The sequence below is a fragment of the Bombina bombina genome, chromosome 2, assembly GCF_027579735.1.
Source record: "Bombina bombina isolate aBomBom1 chromosome 2, aBomBom1.pri, whole genome shotgun sequence".
Classification (NCBI taxonomy): domain Eukaryota; kingdom Metazoa; phylum Chordata; class Amphibia; order Anura; family Bombinatoridae; genus Bombina; species Bombina bombina.
In genome coordinates, this window is record NC_069500.1 from 557,247,453 (window position 1) to 557,269,582 (window position 22,130).

Below are 22,130 nucleotides of genomic sequence, written 5' to 3' on the forward strand. Positions count from 1 at the left end.
CCCCTAAGTTAAATATAATTTAAATCTAACGAAATTAATTAACTCTTATTAAATAAATTATTCCTATTTAAAGCTAAATACTTACCTGTAAAATAAATCCTAATATAGCTACAATATAAATTATATTTATATTATAGCTATTTTAGGATTTATATTTATTTTACAGGTAACTTTGTATTTATTTTAACCAGGTACAATAGCTAAAATAGTTAAAATAATTACAAAATTACCTGTAAAATAAATCCTAACCTAAGTTACAATTAAACCTAACACTACACTATCAATAAATTAATTAAATACAATATCTACAAATAAATACAATGAAATAAACTAACTAAAGTACAAAAAATAAAAAAGAACTAAGTTACAAAAAATAAAAAAATATTTACAAACATCAGAAAAATATTACAACAATTTTAAACTAATTACACCTACTCTAAGCCCCCTAATAAAATAACAAAGACCCCCAAAATAAAAAAATGCCCTACCCTATTCTAAATTACTAAAGTTCAAAGCTCTTTTACCTTACCAGCCCTGAACAGGGCCCTTTGCGGGGCATGCCCCAAAGAATTCAGCTCTTTTGCCTGTAAAAAAAACACATACAATACCCCCCCCCCAACATTACAACCCACCACCCACATACCCCAAATCTAACCCAAACCCCCTTAAATAAACCTAACACTAAGCCCCTGAAGATCTTCCTACCTTATCTTCACCATACCAGGTTCACCGATCGATCCAGAAGAGCTCCTCCGATGTCCTGATCCAAGCCCAAGCGGGGGGCTGAAGATGTCCATGATCCGGCTGAAGTCCTCATCCAAGCGGGAGCTGAAGAGGTCCATGATCCGGCTGAAGTCATCATCCAAGCGGGAGCTGAAGAGGTCCATGATCCGGCTGAAGTCTTCTATCAACGGCATCTTCAATCTTCTTTCTTCCGGATCCATCTTGCAGACCTCCGACGCGGAACATCCTGCTGGCCCGACGGACTACCGACGAATGAAGGCTCCTTTAAGGGACGTCATCCAAGATGGCGTCCCTCGAATTCCGATTGGCTGATAGGATTCTATCAGCCAATCGGAATTAAGGTAGGAAAATTCTGATTGGCTGATGGAATCAGCCAATCAGAATCAAGTTCAATCCGATTGGCTGATCCGATCAGCCAATCAGATTGAGCTTGCATTGTATTGGCTGTTCCGATCAGCCAATAGAATGCGAGCTCAATCTGAATGGCTGATCGGATCAGCCAATCGGATTGAACTTGATTCTGATTGGCTGATTCCATCAGCCAATCAGAATTTTCCTACCTTAATTCCGATTGGCTGATAGAATCCTATCAGCCAATCGGAATTCGAGGGACGCCATCTTGGATGACGTCCCTTAAAGGAGCCTTCATTCGTCGGTAGTCTGTCGGGCCAGCAGGATGTTCCGCGTCGGAGGTCTGCAAGATGGATCCGGAAGAAAGAAGATTGAAGATGCCGTTGATAGAAGACTTCAGCCGGATCATGGACCTCTTTAGCTCCCGCTTGGATGATGACTTCAGCTGGATCATGGACCTCTTCAGCTCCCGCTTGGATGATGACTTCAGCCGGATCATGGACATCTTCAGCCCCCCGCTTGGGCTTGGATCAGGACATCGGAGGAGCTCTTCTGGATCGATCGGTGAACCTGGTATGGTGAAGATAAGGTAGGAAGATCTTCAGGGGCTTAGTGTTAGGTTTATTTAAGGGGGGTTTGGGTTAGATTAGGGGTATGTGGGTGGTGGGTTGTAATGTTGGGGGGGGATATTGTATGTGTTTTTTTTACAGGCAAAAGAGCTGAATTCTTTGGGGCATACCCCGCAAAGGGCCCTGTTCAGGGCTGGTAAGGTAAAAGAGCTTTGAACTTTAGTAATTTAGAATAGGGTAGGGCATTTTTTTATTTTGGGGGTCTTTGTTATTTTATTAGGGGGCTTAGAGTAGGTGTAATTAGTTTAAAATTGTTGTAATATTTTTCTGATGTTTGTAAATATTTTTTTATTTTTTGTAACTTAGTTCTTTTTTATTTTTTGTACTTTAGTTAATTTATTTCATTCTATTTATTTGTAGATATTGTATTTAATTAATTTATTGATAGTGTAGTGTTAGGTTTAATTGTAGGCATTTTATTTAATTAATTTATTGATAGTGTAGTGTTAGGTTTAATTGTAACTTAGGTTAGGATTTATTTTACAGGTAATTTTGTAATTATTTTAACTATTTTAGCTATTAAATAGTTCTTAACTATTTAATAGCTATTGTACCTGGTTAAAATAAATACAAAGTTACCTGTAAAATAAATATAAATCCTAAAATAGCTATACAGGTGGCCCTCGTTTTACAACGGTTCAATTTACACCGTTTCAGAATAACAACCTTTTTTTTCCAGTCATGTGACTGCTATTGAAAAGCATTGAGAAGCAGTGCATTTATTAAAATAGCCAGTAGGTGGAGCTGTCCGCTTGTGTTGCAGCAAAGCCAAGCAAGGTGAAATTAATCAGTTTAACCAGACCTGAGCTATCGAGCAGATTTCAAAGGAACAAGATCTTTCTGTCTATAAATCAGTCCAGATTGGAATGCATAGAAAGAACTGTTTGCAGAAAAATGCAAGTGAAGTCTGTGTTGTGTGATTATTTTATTAGGTTTATAATGCTGTTTAGCAAATGTTTTTGTTCATTTAACTTAGTTTAATTATATATTCCGTGTTGTGTGATTATTTTATTAGGTTTATAATGTTGTTTAGCATTTAAAGTCTTCATTTCAAAGCTTTAAAAATAAATGTATTAGGTGTTACTTATGACAATTTTGAGAGGGGCCTGGAACCTATCTCCCTCACTTCCCATTGACTTACATTATAAACTGGGTTTCAATTTACAACAGTTTCGATTTACAACCATTTCTTCTGGAACCTAACGCCGGCGTAAACTGAGGGCTACCTGTAATATAAATATAATTTATATTGTAGCTATATTAGGATTTATTTTACAGGTAAGTATTTAGCTTTAAATAGGAATAATTTATTTAATAAGAGTTAATTTATTTCGTTAGATTTAAATTATATTTAACTTAGGGGGGTGTTAGTGTTAGGGTTAGACTTAGCTTTAGGGGTTAATAAATGTATTAGAATAGCGGTGAGCTCCAGTCGGCAGATTAGGGGTTAATGTTTGAAGTTAGGTGTCGGCGATGTTAGGGAGGGCAGATTAGGGGTTAATACTATTTATTATAGGGTTAGTGAGGCGGATTAGGGGTTAATAACTTTATTATAATAGCGGTGCGGTCCGCTCGGCAGATTAGGGGTTAATAACTTTATTATAATAGTGGTGCGGTCCGCTCGGCAGATTAGGGGTTAATAAGTGTAGGCAGTTGGAGACGACGTTGTAGGGGGCCAGTTTTGGGGTTAATAAATATAATATAGGGGTCGGCGGTGTTAGGGGCAGCAGATTAGGGGTACATAAGGATAACGTAAGTAGCGGCGCTTTGCGGTCGGCAGATTAGGGGTTAATTATTGTAGGTAGCTGGCGGCGACGTTGTGGGGGGCAGGTTAGGGGTTAATAAATATAATACAGGGGTTGGCGGTGTTAGGGGCAGCAGATTAGGGGTACATAAGGATAACGTAGGTGGCGGTCGGCAGATTAGGGGTTAAAAACATTTAATCGAGTGACGGCGATGTGGGGGGACCTCGGTTTAGGGGTACATAGGTAGTTTATGGGTGTTAGTGTACTTTAGAGCACAGTAGTTAAGAGCTGTATGAACCGGCGTTAGCCCAGAAAGCTCTTAACTACTGACTTTTTTCTGCGGCTGGAGTTTTGTCGTTAGATTTCTACCGCTCACTTCAGACACGACTCTAAATACCGGAGTTAGAAAGATCCCATTGAAAAGATAGGATACGCAATTGACGTAAGGGGATCTGCGGTATGGAAAAGTCGCGGCTGAAAAGTGAGCGTTAGACCCTTTCCTGACTGACTCCAAATACCGGCGGTAGCCTAAAACCAGCGTTAGGAGCCTCTAACGCTGGTTTTCACGGCTACCGCCAAACTCTAAATCTAGGCCTTAGTTAGTTTAACACTTGTTTGACATGTCAAATTGCACCAATAAAGCAGTGGAGGGTCTGTCATTGAGTCGTCATTCCATAATATGGATGTTGGGATAGTAATTTGTTTGGAGTTTGTGTTAATGTAAAACTTACTGAGAGTGTAGTTATTAACAGTCCATTTCACCAAATTAAGAGTTAGAGAATGATAGAAAAGGAGTTTATAGAGCAAATGTATGAATAATGTACAACAATTACAGAAATAACATTTGTATGTGTGCTTCAAACTGTAGTAATTGTAAATAAACCCTTAAAGGGACACTGAACCCAATTTTTTTCTTTTGTGATGTAAGTTTAGATGTCGGCCCATTTTTGGTGAACAACCTGGGTTGTTCTTGCTGATTGGTGGATAAATTCACCCACCAATAAACAACTGCTGTCCATGGTCCTGAACCAAAAAATAGCTTAGATGCATTCTTTTTCAAATAAAGATAGCAAGAGAATGAAGAAAAAATTATAATAGGAGTAAATTAGAAAGTTGTTTAAAATTGCATGCTCTATCTGAATCACAAAAGAAAAAAATTAGGTTCAGTGTCCCTTTAAGACCACAATATTGAATATGTTTTGAGATGATTCCATTTAAAAGTAATAGGACCATCTAATGGGTTGATCACAATTATTTTATAAATGTATCTAATGATTTTTCTACAAAAATCACTATTAAAATCTATGGAATTTTTATAGATAAAAGTCTTGTCTTGTCCTCCTGATGGAGCACTACATTTCTTGATTGTCGAATGAAGATCTCCTAAAAAAAATTTACCAACTTAGTCCAAAGTATTTATTTAATTTTAGACGTAAAACATAATTATTTTTTCTTTTTTTAGTTCCTGCAGCTGAGCCAATAGAGTATGCCCAGTTTCCTTTCTACCTCAATGGTTTACGTGAAACTTCCGATTTTGTGGAAGCTATAGAGAAAGTCCGAGCCATTTGTAACAACTATACAAACCTTGGAGTGTCCAGCTACCCAAATGGCTACCCATTTCTCTTCTGGGAACAGTATATTGGACTCCGTCACTGGCTTCTCCTCTCCATCAGTGTGGTTCTGGCCTGTACATTTCTGGTGTGTGCCCTTTTTCTGCTGAACCCGTGGACTGCTGGAATCATTGTAAGTTAATAAGGCCCTTTGTTGCACTTAAATTCCATTCAGCATAGCTCTTGCTGCAGCCGGCAAGGTTTGTTTATGTCTGGCTCTCTGGTGGAATAATGTATGTGACATCATTCATGATATGTTTATTCGACTTTGAAGGGGAAGAGAAGGGAGGGTACATGGATATAGTGTAAACTTTAAAATCTTAATCCCTAAAAAAAAATATATATAAATTCATTATTTTTTTTTTTTTTTTTTTTTTTTTTTTTAATTCTAGGCTGATCTCTATAAATTGCCCATAACTGTAAAAAATAAAATTAAAAAAAGTTTATATTTTTATGATCACCAAACCTAAAAACCTTATAGTACATTTGTGCAAGACTGAATGTATATGTGCATAATTTTTATAATATTAAAAAAACAATATTTTCTTTACATGAGCTCTAACAAATCAAGTGCTTTGCTGTAAGTCTCTAAGGATTTTTTTATTTTATCACATAACTTAACAAAAAAAGGAAAATTTAATTTCTCATGTAAATGCAAAGAAACAAGTTTACTGGTTTTATCTGTCTCTTAAAGAAAATTCTAAACTCTGTTTTTCCCTACCCCCCACCACCACCACCACTATAAAAAACAAAAAAAAAACATTAAACCTTCTGGGCTAGATTACAAGAATCGTGGCTACTCTAACACGTATATATTACAAGTTGGAAGTAAACGGTTGTGCTTGAGTACAAACAAAAACTGCGCTCAAAGTATTAGCGCTGCTTGAGACAGTGTAAAATGTAAGGGTTAAAAAAAAATTGCACAAAACACATCACAAACAAATTACACAAATATATATATCTTACAACAATCATAAAAATATTAGTAAAAATGTTTCTTACGGGTTAAAAGGGATATGGTATTTGATTGGGAAAGGCTGTTATGTATACATATACGTGGGTGTGTATGTATGTATGTAAATATCATTTTTATTCAATTTTAATATTATTTTATTGTGTTTTTAATAAAAAATACTTTCACTTAGAAGAAAATGTTTGTTGTATTTGTAAATATATATTTCTATATATATCTGTGTGTGTATATATATATATATATATATATATATATATATACATATATATATATATATATTAATTTCAAAATAAAAAGAACACTTTCTTCTATGTGAAGAACGTTGGAATGTAAAGTAGTCATAACTACCTTTTGTCTTTAGCACTGTTGATCTAATGCGGCGTTGGATTAGCGCGCAAGCAATGTATTCGTTTTTTGGGTTTTTTTTTTATTTATTTTGAACAGCTTGCCTCATTGAAGTCAAGGAGAAGAAGTTAACGCGGTCACAATATAAAAAATACTGGAGTTAGCGTGCATCGGACCTCCACTCACATGCTTTCAACTTGGAATGTGTGTGCTAACCCGACCGCATTAAAATTTTACTTTGATTACTGTTAGTACGCTAGCAAAACATTTAGTTACCATGCCACTTGTAAATTAGCCCTCTGTCGTTAAAATATTTAATTGTTGCGTTTTGTTTTTATTTGTTTTTTTGCATCTGCTTGTAGTGTATTGGGAAGCACAGAGCTTTTCACATTTCCACTAACAAATAGCTGAGACCAGGTATTTCCCAGCTTGAGTGAGAACACTAAAAAAAAAAAAACTGAAGTTAAAGTAATTATTATTTAGTAGTTGTGTTCATATGTTTGTTTCAAAACTGCAAAATAACAGGGCAAAAGAACTGCATTTAAAATAATGATCTAATATGGGCACAATTTATACGACAATACATTGTCTCATAAAAATGATTGAAGTATGTTTATGAATAAAGTACCTTTACACTGTATTTAAAATTGTATAGAAGAAAGATGTTTGCTAATAGCCTGTTTTTTGCTTATGGTGCAGGTGATGGTACTGGCCCTCATGACAGTGGAGCTATTTGGAATGATGGGGCTAATTGGAATTAAGTTGAGTGCTGTACCTGTGGTGATCCTCATTGCTTCTGTTGGCATTGGTGTGGAATTCACAGTGCATGTAGCTTTGGTAAGTGTTACATACAGACTTGCACATAGCCTTATAATATAGTGCAGTATATATTAATCCAGTACACTTCCTTTACTTTGATTGGAGGAAAATACTACCAGGTTCTCAATCATGGGCAAACACAGTTTATGTGTTTATGTCAATATGTTAGTTAGCTTATTTATGCTTTTTAAACTAATGAAATGATTTTGGTTTTATATAGGCATTTCTCACTGCCATTGGCGATAAGAATCGCAGGGCTGTTCTTGCATTGGAGCACATGTTTGCCCCGGTGTTGGATGGTGCTGTCTCTACATTGCTGGGAGTCCTCATGCTGGCTGGATCAGAGTTTGACTTCATTGTCAGGTAAAGTGTGTTCTTGGGTGGCACCCTAGGCAAATCCGTTAAAATATTCCCTGCTTATTTGCTATTAAATGAGACTTCATTAAATTTCTCTGATTTATGGAATTATGGCTATACAACATCAGCCAAACATAAAAACTAAAAACCATCAGTGATAGTGCAACAGTTCATTTTTAAATGTTCGTGTGGTTATAAAGCCTACAGATATATTGTTTATGTAAGAAACTGTTTCTGAGCTGCCTTGAAAAATATGTTGGCCTAGTTCTAAATTTTTTAAAGGGTCAGTGTACTCAAGTGTTATGTCTTCCTTATCAAAGTGCAGCATTTAAACATGTACATGTTGGTATTTTTATTTCCTGAATAAATAATAAGTAAAAGCTGGTAAAATGTACTTTCTTTTACAAAGATATGACGAGTCCACGGATTTCATCCTTACTTGTGGGATATTAAACTCCTGCTAACAGGAAGTGGCAAAGAGCACCACAGCAGAGCTGTATATGTAGCCCCTCCCCTTCCCCTCCACCCTCAGTCATTCTCTTTGCCTGTGTTATACTAGGAAGACATGGTAAAGTGAGGTGTTAGTTTTAGTTTCTTCAATCAAGAAGTTTTTTATTTTAAATGGTACCGGTGCATACTATTTTCCTCAGGGGGATATGGAAGAAGATTTCTGCCCTGAGGTTTGATGATCTTAACATTTGTAACTAAGATCCACGCTGGTTCCCACAAGACTTCTGAAGGTAACCATGAGACATCTTCAGTGTGGAGACCGGTTTCATGCTACACGCAGCATTAAGGTATGTGCAGCCTTTTTTTCTGAGGAGACTTGCAGGCCCATTTATCAAGCTCCGCTTGTAGGGCCGTGTTTCTGGCGAGTCTTCAGACTCGCCAGAAACACAACTTATGAAGCAGCTATCTAAAGACCGTTGCTTCATAACCCTGTTCGCCTGCTCTGAGCAGGCGGACAGGAATCGCCGGAAATCAACCCGATCGAATACGATCGGGTTGATTGACACCTCCCTGCTGGCGGCCGATTGGCCGCGAGTCAGCAGGGGGCGGCGTTGCACCAGGAGCTCTTGTGAGCTTCTGGTGCAATGTTAAATGCTTAGAGCGTATTGCTCTCCGCATTTAGCGAGGTCTTGCGGTCCTGATCCGCAGTGTCGGATCAGGTCCGCAAGGGAATGGGGTAAGCAGTAAAACCTATTTTAATAAATCGGGTGTTACTGGAGTCCCAATTTTATATTTATCATTAGTTGATATTTGGGCATTATATGACATGTGAGACAATATAAAAAACGATGTTTTATGTTTTTTATTTTTTTCACTTAAAACTTATTGATTTTATGCTTGAGGGTTATATTGTGTGTGTATTTTTACTTTAGTGCAAAACTGCATTTCCATGCGGTGTTGTTTGGGCCTACTCCGACTTTTGACCTTAAGGGGTGGAGCCTATTTTGGCGCAATTTCTACAGGCTTAGCAGCAGCAAACAGTAACTCAGTGGCTCCTGGACTGTGTAGCTGGTCTGAAGGGTTGGAAACTTGATTCAAATCTGCTTCCAATTGGAAGCCTTCCTCAAATTGGAATAAATCCAAGCCATTTAGGAAACCAAAGTCAGACCCTAAGTCCGCATGAAGGTGCGGCCCTCATTCCAGCTCAGCTGGTAGGGGGCAGATTAAGGTTTTTCAAGGATTTTTGGATAAAATCTGTCCAAAATCATTGGATTCAGAGCATTGTCTCTCAAGGGTATCGAATAGGATTCAGAGTAAGACCTCCTGTGAGAAGATTTTTTCTCTCACGCATCCCTGTAAATCCAGTAAAAGCTCAGGCTTTTCTGAAGTGTGTTTCAGACATGGAGTCTTCAGGGGTAATCATGCCAGTTCCTCCTCAGGAACAAGGTTTGGGGTTTTATTCAAACCTATTCATGGTCCCAAAGAAAGAAAATTTATTCAGACCAGTTCTGGATCTAAAAATTTTGAATCGTACCAACTTTCAAGATGGTGACTATAAGGACTATTCTGCCTTTTGTTCAGCGAGGACATTATATGTCCACAATAGACTTGCAGGATGCATACCTTCATATTCCGATTCATCCAGAACACTATCAGTTTCTGAGATTCTCTTTTCTAATTACCAATTTGTTGCTCTTCCATTTGGCCTAGCAACAGCTCCAAGAATCTTTTCAAAGGTTCTGGGTGCCCTACTATTTGTAATCAGAGAACAGGGTATTGCGGTGTTTCCTTATTTGGACGATATCTTGGTACTAGCTCAGTCTTTACGTACTGCAGAATCTCACACGAGTCAACTGGTGTTGTTTCTTCGGAAACATGGTTGGAGGATCAATTTACCAAAAAGTTTCTTGATTCCTCAGACAAAAGTTTCTTGATTCCTCAGACAAGGGTCACCTTTTTAGGCTTCCAGATAGATTCAGTGTCCATGACTCTGTCTCTAACAGACAAGAGACGTTTAAAATTGGTCGAGGCATGCCGGCACCTTCAGTTTCAGTCATTTCCTTCAGTGGCTATGTGCATGGAAGTTTTAGGTCTCATGACTGCAGCATCGGACGCGATCCCCTTTGCTTGTTTTCACATGAGACCTCTACAGCTTTGTATGCTGAATCAATGATGCAGGGATTATACAAAGATATCACAATTAATATCCAATGAATCCCAATGGACGACACTCTGACATGGTGGATAGATCACCATCGTTTGGTTCAAGGGGCTTCTTTTGTTCGGCCAACCTGGACTGTGATCTCAACAGATGCGAGTCTTTCAGGTTGGGGAGCTGTTTGGGGATCTCTGACAGCACAAGGGGTTTGGAAATCTCAAGAGGTGAGATTACCAATAAATATTTTAGAACTCCGTGCAATTCTCAGGGCTCTTCAATTCTGGCCTCTGCTAAAGAGAGAACCGTTCATTTGTTTTCAGACAGACAATATCACAACTGTGGCTTATGTCAATCTTCAGGGTTGGACTCACAGTCCCCAAGCTATGAAAGAAGTATCTTGGATTCTTGCTTCGGCGGAATCCAGCTCCTGTCTAATCTCTGCGGGGCATATCCCAGGTGTAGACAATTGGGAGGCGGATTATCTCAGCCGCAAGACCTTACATCCAGGGGAGTGGTCTCTCCATCCAGATGTGTTTTCTCAGATTGTTCAGATGTGGGGTCTTCCAGAGATAGATCTCATGGCCTCTCATCTAAACAAGAAACTTCTCAGATATCTATCCAGGTCCAGGGATGTTCAGGCGGAAGCAGTGGATGCGTTGACACTTCCTTGGTGTTATCATCCTGCTTACATCTTCCCGCCTCTAGTTCTTCTTCCAAGAGTGATCTCCAAAATCATCATGGAACAGTCTTTTGTGTTTCTGGTGGCTCCAGCATGGCCACACAGGTTTTGGTATGCGGATCTGGTTCGGATGTTCAGTTGCCCGCCTTGGCCACTTCCGTTACGGCCGGACCTACTATCTCAAGGTCCATTTTTCCATCAGGATCTCAAATCATTAAATTTGAAGGTGTGGAAATTGAACGCTTAGTTCTAAGTCATAGAGGTTTCTCTGACTCAGTGATTAATACTATGTTGCAAGCTCGTAAATCTGTTTCTAGAAAGATTTATTATAGAGATTGGAAGACTTACATTTCATGGTGTTCTTCTCATAAATTTTCCTGGCATTCTTTTAGAATTCCTAGAATTTTACAGTTTCTTCAGGATGGTTTGGATAAGGGTTTCTCTGGAAGTTCCTTGAAATGACAAATATCTGCTCTTTCTGTTTTATTTCACAGAAAGATTGCTATACTTCCTGATATTCACTGTTTTGTACAGGCTTTAATTCGTATTAAGCCTGTCATTACGTCAATTTCTCCTCCTTGGAGTCTTAATTTGGTTCTGAAGGCTTTACAGGCTCCTCCATTGAACCTATGCATTCTTTGGACATTAAACTACTTTCTTGTAAAGTGTTGTTCCTTTTGGTTATCTCTTCTGTTAGAAGAGTTTCTGAGCTATCTGCTCTTTCTTGTGAGTCTCCTTTTCTGATTTTTCATCAGGATAAGGCAGTTTTGCTGACTTCTTTTCAATTTTTACCTAAAGTTTTTCTAACAACATTAGTAGAGAAATTGTTGTTCCTTCCTTATGTCCTAATCCTAAGAATTCTTTGGAGAGATCCTTACATTCTTTGGATGTGGTAAGAGCTTTGAAATATTATGTGGAAGCTACTAAAAATTTCAGGAAGACTTCCAGTCTATTTGTTTTATTTTCTGGTCCTAGGAAAGGTCCGAAGGCTTCCGCTATTTCCTTGGCTTCTTGGTTGAAACTTTTGATTCATCAAGCTTATTTGGAGTCGGGTCAGACCCCGCCTGAGAGAATTACAGCTCATTCTACTAGATCAGTCTCCACTTCATGGGCTTTTAAGAATGAAGCTTCAGTTGATCAGATTTGCAAAGCGGCAACTTGGTCCTCTTTGCATACATTTACTAAATTCTACCGTTGATGTATTTGCTTCTTCGAAAGCAGTTTTTGGTAGAAAAGTTCTTCAGTGTTTCAGTTTGATTCTTCTGCTTTTGATTTAAGTTTTTTTCTTTCAAAATTAAAATAAACTTATTTTTTTGGGTTGTGGAATATGGCTGTTTTTTTTTTTTTAATTCCCTCCCTCTTTAGTGACTCTTGAGTGGAAGATCCACATCTTGGGTATTGATATCCCATATGTCACTAGCTCATGGACTCTTGCCAATTACATGAAAGAAAACATAATTTATGTAAGAACTTACCTGATAAATTAATTTCTTTCATATTGGCAAGAGTCCATGAGGCCCACCCTTTTTATGGTGGTTTTGATTTTTTTGTATAAAGCACAATTATTTCCAAATTTCCTTTGTTGATGCTTTCTACTCCTTTCTTTATCACCCCACTGCTTGGCTATTCGTTAAACTGAATTGTGGGTGTGGTGAGGGGTGTATTTATAGGCATTTTGAGGTTTGGGAAACTTTGCCCCTCCTGGTAGGATTTTATATCCCATATGTCACTAGCTCATGGACTCTTGCCAATATGAAAGAAATGAATTTATCAGGTAAGTTCTTACATAAATTATGTTTTCTAAGAGTTCCATCATTCAAGATGGAGATGATTCAAACGATTTTGCCAATGATCCAGGAGGGTCAATATATGACTACCGTGGATTTGAAGGATGCTTACCTTCATATTCCAATCCAACAAAGATCATCATCGGTTTCTAAGGTTTGCCTTCTTGGACAAACATTATCAGTTTGTGGCTCTTCCTTTCGGGTTGGCCACAGTACCCAGAATCTTCACAAAGGTTCTAGGGTCTCTTTGGCGGTTCTCAGACCGCAAGGGATAGCGGTGGCGCCTTATCTGGACGATATTCTGATTCAGGCGTCAACATATCATCTGACAAAATCTCACACGGACACAGTGTTGTCTTTTCTGAGAACTCACGGCTGGAAGGTGAACATAGAGAAGAGTTCACTTGTTCCACAGACAAGGGTTTCTTTCTTGAGAACTCTGATAGACTCGGTAGCCATGAAAGTATTTCTGACGGAGGTCAGAAAATCAAAGATTTTGAATACTTGCCGAGCACTTCTGTCCATTCCTCGGCCATCAGTGGCTCAGTGTATGGAGGTAATCGGATTAATGGTAGCGGCAATGGACATCGTTCTGTTTGCTCGCTTTCATCTCAGACCACTGCAACTGTGCATACTCGGTCAGTGGAATGGGGATTATGCGGATTTATCTTCAAAGATAATTCTGGATCAAGAGACTAGAAACTCTCTTCTTTGGTGGTTGTCGCCAGATCATCTGTCCCAGGGTACTTGTTTCCGCAGACCCTCATGGGTGATAGTGACAACAGATGCCAGCCTTCTGGGCTGGGGTGCAGTTTGGAACTCCCTGAAAGCTCAGGGTGTTTGGACTCAGGTGGAGTCTACTTCCAATCAATATTCTGGAATTGAGAGCAATATTCCATGCGCTTCAGGCGTGGCCTCAGTTGGCTTCGGCCAAATTCATCAGATTCCAGTCGGATAACATAACGTTCCTTAGCGATGATAGAAGTATCCAAGATAATCAGTTGGGCAGAGGCCCACTCTTGTCATCTGTCAGCGATCTACATCCCAGGGGTAGAGAACTGGGAAGCAGATTTTTTTTAAGTCGACAGACTTTTTATCCAGGGGAGTGGGAACTTCACCCGGAGGTATTTGCCTCATTGATTCTCAAATGGGGCAGACCGGAATTGGATTTGATGACATCTCGTCAGAATGCCAAGCTTCCAAGATACGGATCCCCCGGTCAAGGGATCCTCAGGCCGAACTGATGGATACCTTGGCAGTACCTTGGTTGTTCAGCCTAGCTTATGTGTTTCCGCCGTTTCCTCTCCTCCCACGCGTAATTGCTCAAATCAAACAGGAGAGAGCTTCAGTGATCCTGATAGCACCTGCGTGGCCACGCAGGACTTGATATGCGGATCTAGTGGACATGTCCTCTCTGCCACTGTGAAAACTTCCGTTGAGACAGGACCTTCTCATTCAAAGTCCTTTCCAACATCCAAATCTAATTTCTCTGCAACTGACTGCATGGAGATTGAACGCTTGGATTTTATCGAAGCGAGGATTCTCTGATTCAGTTATCAATACTTTGATACAGGCTAGAAAGCCTGTCAAGAGAAAGATCTATCATAAGATATGGCATAAATATCTTTATTGGTGTGAATCCAATGGCTACTCATGGAGTAAAGTTAGGATTCCTAGGGTTTTGTCTTTTCTCCAAGAATGATTGGAGAAAGGGTTATCAGCAAGTTCCTTAAAGGGACAAATTTCAGCTTTGTCAATTCTGTTTCACAAATGTTTGGCAAATGTATCAGATGTTCAGTCTTTTTGTCAGGCTCTATCTAGAATTAAGCCTGTATTTAGACCTATTACTCCTCCCTGGAGTTTGAATTTAGTTCTTCGAGTTCTGCAAGGGGTTCCGTTTGAACCTATGCATTCCATAGATATTAAACTATTATCTTGGAAAGTTCTGTTTTTGGTTGCTATTTCTTCTGCTCGAAGAGTTTCTGAGCTTTCAGCATTACAGTGTGATTCACCTTATCTCATATTTCATTCTGATAAAGTGGTTTTACGTACCAAACCTGGGTTCCTTCCTAAGGTTGTTTCGAATAAGAATATTAATCAGGAAATTGTTGTTCCTTCCTTGTGTCCTAATCCTTCTTCTAAGAAGGAGCGTCTGTTACATAACTTGTACGTGGTCCGTGCCTTAAAGTTTTACTTACAGGCAACTAAGATTTCCGTCAATCATCTTCATTATTCATTGTTTATTCTGGAAAGCGTAGGGGTCAGAAAGCTACGGCTACCTCTTTCTTTTTGGCTGAGAAGTATCATCCGCCTGGCATATGAGACTGCTGGACAGCAGCCTCCTGAAAGAATTACGGCTCATTCTACTAGGGCTGTGGCTTCCACATGGGCTTTTAAAAATGATGCATCTGTGGAACAGATTTGTAAGGCTGCGACTTGTTCGTCCCTTCACACTTTTTCCAAATTTTCCAAATTTGATACTTTTGCTTCTTCTGAGGCTATCTTTGGGAGAAAGGTTCTTCAAGCAGTGGTGCCTTCCGTTTAGGTTCCTGTCTTGTCCCTCCCTTTCATCCGTGTCCTATTACTTTGGTATTGGTTTCCCACAAGTAAGGATGAAATCCGTGGACTCATCATATCTTTGTAAAAAAAAACTAAATTTATGCTTACCTGATAAATTACTTTCTTTTACGATATGGCGAGTCCACGGCCCACCCTGTTCTTTTTAAGACAGTTTTTCTTTATATTTTTTGTAAATTTCAGTCACCTCTGCACCTTTTAGCCTTTCTTTTTTTTCTTCCTATACCTTCGGCCGAATGACTGAGGGTGGATGGGAAGGGGAGGGGCTATATATACAGCTCTGCTGTGGTGCTCTTTGCCACTTCCTGTTAGCAGGAGGTTAATATCCCATAAGTAAGGATGAAATCCATGGCCTTGTCATATCGTAAAAAAAAAGTAATTTATCAGGTAAGCATAAATTTAGTTTTTGTATATCAGTATTAGTTTTGCACTTACTACTATTGCTCATTTCCATATCCGTACTTCCTATTACAATGAGCATTAACAGGAAGTGCCTATAAACCAATGAACATTAGCTAGATGTAGCCAACACTTACGATTAATAACAAGTACCTTTACATTTAAACTTTTTCTTTTCTTTTTTTTTCTTTTTTCATATATGTTTAGATGCTATTATTTACTTATGGAAGACTTTTTTTTTTTTTTACAAAGGGACAATAAAGATAAGAAAATCAGATGTTTAAAAATGCCATAGTAACCTGATCTTTGTTCTGCAAATATAATGCATTAAAGGGACACTGAACCCAAATTTTTTTCTTTCGTGATTCAGATAGAGCATGCAATTTTAAGCAACTTTCTAATTTACTCCTATTATCAAATTTTCTTCATTCTCTTGGTATCTTTATTTGAAATGCAAGAATGTAAGTTTAGATGCCAGCCCATTTTTGGTGAACAACCTGGGTTGTTCTTGCTGATTGGTGGATAAATTAATCCACCAATAAAAAAGTGCTGTCCAGAGTCTTAACCAAAAAAAGGCCTAGATGCATTCTTTTTCAAATAAAGATAGCAAGAGAACGAAGAAAAAATAATAATAAGAGTAAATTAGAAAGTTGCTTAAAATTGCATGCTCTATCTGAATCACGAAAGAAAAAAATTTGGGTTCAGTGTCCCTTTAAATATTTTGGGGAAATAGTAGAAATACTTTTAAACCTGGGTGTTTTTAAATTATTATTCTTCATTAAAAAAATAAAATAATATTTTATGTATTTTAATAGTAATCTTATATATAATTTTATATATATTTGGGGCTTTTAAAAACTGTTTATTTACTGATCCTTTAAACCATTTCAATATAATGGAGAACAGACATATAAATATTGTCATCAATTGACAGTAGCGGGGCTAGGTAGGCACGTTTACGCCAGTGCCTGATCATCAGCCATGTATCAGGTAGTATTCAGGATTGTTAAAAAGGATATACAGTACAGGAAATGTATGAGCTGTGTAATTTTGTGAATTTAACTAGGAACATTACCTAGTTTATCTTAATGAGAAACATATTCTCCCTGCATAGCTAATTGTGTGCAAACTAAAACCTCATCATGGAGTGCTAGGTTTGAATTACATCCAAGTGAGGGGTTGACAAATTTATATGAAATAAGCAGGCCAGAATATTGAGGAGTCAGACATACATTTTTTATGGGCTAGTTAATGAATTAATATATAAATATATGAAGAATAATGCAAAAAGTTTGATGTGAAAGGTACAATATTATAGAGCATCTCTCTCCCTGATATTAGGCAACCAGTAATTAGTAAATCTTACTCATGTTGGCATATTCACAGCCATTTATTGAATATTTGGTATTAAAGGGACGTTAAGGACAAAATGTACATTGCCTATAAAATGGTTATTCATGCTAGTATTAAAAAAAAAAAAACTGCCTGCTTTTGCTGAATTTTTTTTATTTTCCACTGTCCCCCAGAGAGGCTGGAAAGCATCCTGCAGTTTTTTAAATTTTAATCATGTAGCATGTTAGACAGATATTTCTTGATCAGTGCAGGAGTTATTTGTATCTGTCCCTAAATGGCTGCATCTGGGGCAATAAAATATAAAGGTTATAAATGCATATAAAAGCATTGTATGTATGCAGATCTTTTGAAATGTTGTGATTTTGACTAAATGTATTATATAGCATAGTTTATATCTGCAATTAGGTAGTGAATTGCAAAAGACCTACAAATAAAATAAATGTTTTCAATATGTTTTATTAATGATTTAGCTATAAACTACTCTAAGCAATTACTGTCTCGCAAGTAGCTGGTTTAGGCAGTTTGCAGCATTTTAAAGGAAACCTAGGTTACAAGTATGGGACAGATTATTTTTACATAAAAACAAGAAAAATAAATGATGAATGCAAAGTATACACAATTAAAAGTTTTTATAACAATATCAAAATGTTTAATTTCACTTCATTGCTGATAAACACCATGTATATTTTATTTTTTTCAATACTTTAATGTCCCTTTGAAGTCTGCAAAACTTTGGTGATTTCCTTTCAATATTGCTTTTTAAATTGTTACTTCTAGCCACAAAATAAGTAGGTGCTTCTGCAGAGAATTAAATAGGAAGGTGTTTTCTTGGGGATTTAATTAAAATGTAAGTTTGTCAGATCTGAGAGGGGTTTCTTTTGAAGGGAATTTGATAAGTTTAGTGAAATAGATCCCTTGCTATCACAAACAACCTGTGGAGTTCTGTAAATGACTAATCTTAGAAATAACACTAGGCCATTGTGGCTGACTGCTGTGGCAAAAAGAAAAATAAGCCTGGAAGCAAGACTAAAGCTGAATGTAGAGGATTAAAATGACATTGTCCTGGTTAGCATAGCTACTGACAAAATAAGCTATAAAACAGGATATAGATATATACACAGTATGTGTGTGTGTGTATATATATATATATATATATATATATAGATAGATAGATAGATAGATAGATATATACACACACACACGATATACAGGGAGTGCAGAATTATTAGGCAAGTTGTATTTTTGAGGATTAATTTTATTATTGAACAACAACCATGTTCTCAATGAACCCAAAAAACTCATTAATATCAAAGCTGAATAGTTTTGGAAGTAGTTTTTAGTTTGTTTTTAGTTTTAGCTATTTTAGTGTGTGCAGGTGACTATTACTGTGCATAATTATTAGGCAACTTAACAAAAAACAAATATATACCCATTTCAATTATTTATTTTTACCAGTGAAACCAATATAACATCTCAACATTCACAAATATACATTTCTGACATTCAAAAACAAAACAAAAACAAATCAGTGACCAATATAGCCACCTTTCTTTGCAAGGACACTCAAAAGCCTGCCATCCATGGATTCTGTCAGTGTTTTGATCTGTTCACCATCAACATTGCGTGCAGCAGCAACCACAGCCTCCCAGACACTGTTCAGAGAGGTGTACTGTTTTCCCTCCTTGTAAATCTCACATTTGATGATGGACCACAGGTTCTCAATGGAGTTCAGATCAGGTGAACAAGGAGGCCATGTCATTAGATTTTCTTCTTTTATACCCTTTCTTGCCAGCCACGCTGTGGAGTACTTGGACGCGTGTGATGGAGCATTGTCCTGCATGAAAATCATGTTTTTCTTGAAGGATGCAGACTTCTTCCTGTACCACTGCTTGAAGAAGGTGTCTTCCAGAAACTGGCAGTAGGACTGGGAGTTGAGCTTGACTCCATCCTCAACCCGAAAAGGCCCCACAAGCTCATCTTTGATGATACCAGCCCAAACCAGTACTCCACCTCCACCTTGCTGGCGTCTGAGTCGGACTGGAGCTCTCTGCCCTTTACCAATCCAGCCACGGGCCCATCCATCTGGCCCATCAAGACTCACTCTCATTTCATCAGTCCATAAAACCTTAGAAAAATCAGTCTTGAGATATTTCTTGGCCCAATCTTGACGTTTCAGCTTGTGTGTCTTGTTCAGTGGTGGTCGTCTTTCAGCCTTTCTTACCTTGGCCATGTCTCTGAGTATTGCACACCTTGTGCTTTTGGGCACTCCAGTGATGTTGCAGCTCTGAAATATGGCCAAACTGGTGGCAAGTGGCATCTTGGCAGCTGCACGCTTGACTTTTCTCAGTTCATGGGCAGTTATTTTGTGCCTTGGTTTTTCCACACACTTCTTGCGACCCTGTTGACTATTTTGAATGAAATGCTTGATTGTTCGATGATCACACTTCAGAAGCTTTGCAATTTTAAGAGTGCTGCATCCCGCTGCAAGATATCTCACTATTTTTGACTTTTCTGAGCCTGTCAAGTCCTTCTTTTGACCCATTTTGCCAAAGGAAACGAAGTTGCCTAATAATTATGCACACCTGATATAGGGTGTTGATGTCATTAGACCACACCCCTTCTCATTACAGAGATGCACATCACCTAATATGATTAATTGGTAGTAGGCTTTCGAGCCTATACAGCTTGGAGTAAGACAACATGCATAAAGAGGATGATGTGGTCAAAATACTCATTTGCCTAATAATTCTGCACTCCCTGTATATACACACACACACTATATATATATATATATATATATATATATATATATATATATATATATATATATATATATATATATATACACACAGTATATATATATATATATATATATATATATATATATATATATATATATATATATTAATATTTAGCACTTTTACTGTGTATTAACATATACAAAAGTACACAAAGGGAGATTAAACACTATAAATAAATGTACAATATAATGATGCATTTAAAGCAAACCTTAACACGAGAATAAAATGCAGATGGATAACGTTTATTTATTTGTTTATATTCATTTAAATACTTGGAATAAGAGTAAAGTTTTAGTTGTCATAGAGAGGGTTCTGCCATGTTTCTTTAGGTTTGAAATCTTTTAACCTCTTCAGGGGCTTAATAGGGACTATTATTATGAGCTACTAGAGTAACAATCTATAATTAAGAAAACAAAACTCGTGGTTTTATCAGCTAATGTGTACACTAGTTAAAGGGATGAGAAAAGGAACATGGGTAGGGCTTGCTTTTCTGTTTTGGCTGAGGTAAAATCTGGCTTCAGCTGTCATTACTTTTTGAGGAAGGATGTACAGTGATGTTCTAGGGGATTACCAGAGTTCCACATTATTTGGAATGAGTGGAAGATTAGCTCAACGATGTGCTCCACTAAGATGAAGTAAATTAACAGACATTGTATATGCAAACTAGACAAATATAATCGCTTTGTTTATTCTAGCGCTAGATGGATGGCATGTAAATGTTTCACAGGCCTGTTGTTGATATGAATCCCAGTCTAAAGTTCTGTTTTAGTTTACATTTGAACAGGACATTGGCCTGCTGATTGTGCTAATGGAGTTAAGATTTTCCTAAATGTTTACAGAACCATGATATTTGTGTATTGTGATTTAATTTACAACAAAAAAAAGTGGAAAACAAGTATATACTGTGTGTGTATATATATATATATATATCAAAAAGATGTTAACCCCTCTTAGTGCCAAATAGAAACATGAACCAATTAATGGGAGAGTAAAAGCACTCAAAAATATAACAGAATATTTTTTTGGTTTTCACAGATGAATCTTTAAAGGGATATTGAAATCAAAATTAAACTTTCATTATTCAGATCGAGCATTCAATTTTAAACTACTTTCCTATGTACTTCCATTAACAATATGTGCTCAGTCTTTTTATATTTATATTTTTTGGGTCACCAGCTCCTACTGAGCATGTGCAAGAATACACAGGATATACGTATATGCACTTGTGATTGGCTGATGGCTGTCACATGATACAAGAGGAGTGGAAATAGACATAACTTTAAAATTTGTCAGAAAAAAAATCTACTCATTTGAAGTTCTGTGCTTTTGCATTGTCTTTGTATCATGCATTTGTTGATTTTTCAAATCTACTGTATTTACTGGTCTTTTAAGAAAAAATACCTTTTATATTTAATAGACGATAGTGTTAAACCCTGTCCATTCACCATTGTTCACGTAATTTGTCACCGACACGGGAGTAAACTGCATAAGAGTATTATAGCTGGATATGGCCAAATGTATAGCTTGCCTTGCGCCTATTGCCCTCTTGCTGTGTGCAGCTAGCAAGCATATGTGAGTGCACCCATCTTACACCCACATTATGTGCAGGTTACATTCACAGTGGGAAGTTGGAGATTTATGTAAATGTTCTAATAACTCTAAAAAGGAAGCAGGTTTGCAAAAAATATTGAAAGTTTTATATGCATTTAGATACTATATGACTCCTGTTCGTAAACTGTATTTGACACTTACCCAAGTGACTGATATTCAGTTGTGTCATCATCCACTATGGCACCAAATGTTTAAAACAAATTACAATATCCAAATGGAATGCATTGTATGTGACCAGGCAGCACCCCTTAAATGTGACAGACATAATAAGCTCATTCCTACCCATGCTAATACACTAAAATAGAGTGAAAGCTCAGTGTCTTGGAACAGGATTTAAAAGGATATGTTGAGTATAATTTTCCATCATGGATATGAAAGTCCAGCAACTAAACATGGTAAACCTTTTAAAATCTATTTAAACTTTGAAAGAAACTAGCACACCTCATACTGCTACCTTAATTCTCATTTCATGATCGGACAACATCTCCAACATAAGCTTGGGAAAAAAAAGTGGGTTTATTCAGTAAGATCATCTCTTACCTATTTAGATTGTGGAACAAAAAAAAATGTTTTTACATGGATCTTTCACTGAAACAAATTTCAAGGACAATAAAGTTGTTTAGGAACAAACTAAAATATTCAAAGCTTGGCTAATTTATAGCAAATACATCAAACTGCTACTTTTTACATTTAAGGGTTGCTTAAGAAACCGACCTCCTTTCTTACAAGGTATACTTTAAGT

General features: G+C 37.3%; 1 protein-coding gene across 1 annotated transcript in view; it reads left to right on the top strand.

Annotated features, from left to right (window-relative positions):
* PTCH1 (patched 1) overlaps nucleotides 1–22,130 on the top strand; it is a 154,275-nt gene that overhangs the window by 110,872 nt on the left and 21,273 nt on the right. Inside the window, exons 18-20 of the mRNA XM_053702419.1 lie at nucleotides 4,932–5,212; nucleotides 7,097–7,234; nucleotides 7,437–7,579. Coding sequence (XP_053558394.1) covers nucleotides 4,932–5,212; nucleotides 7,097–7,234; nucleotides 7,437–7,579 — 562 coding nt within the window. The remainder of the gene's footprint in view (nucleotides 1–4,931; nucleotides 5,213–7,096; nucleotides 7,235–7,436; nucleotides 7,580–22,130) is intronic.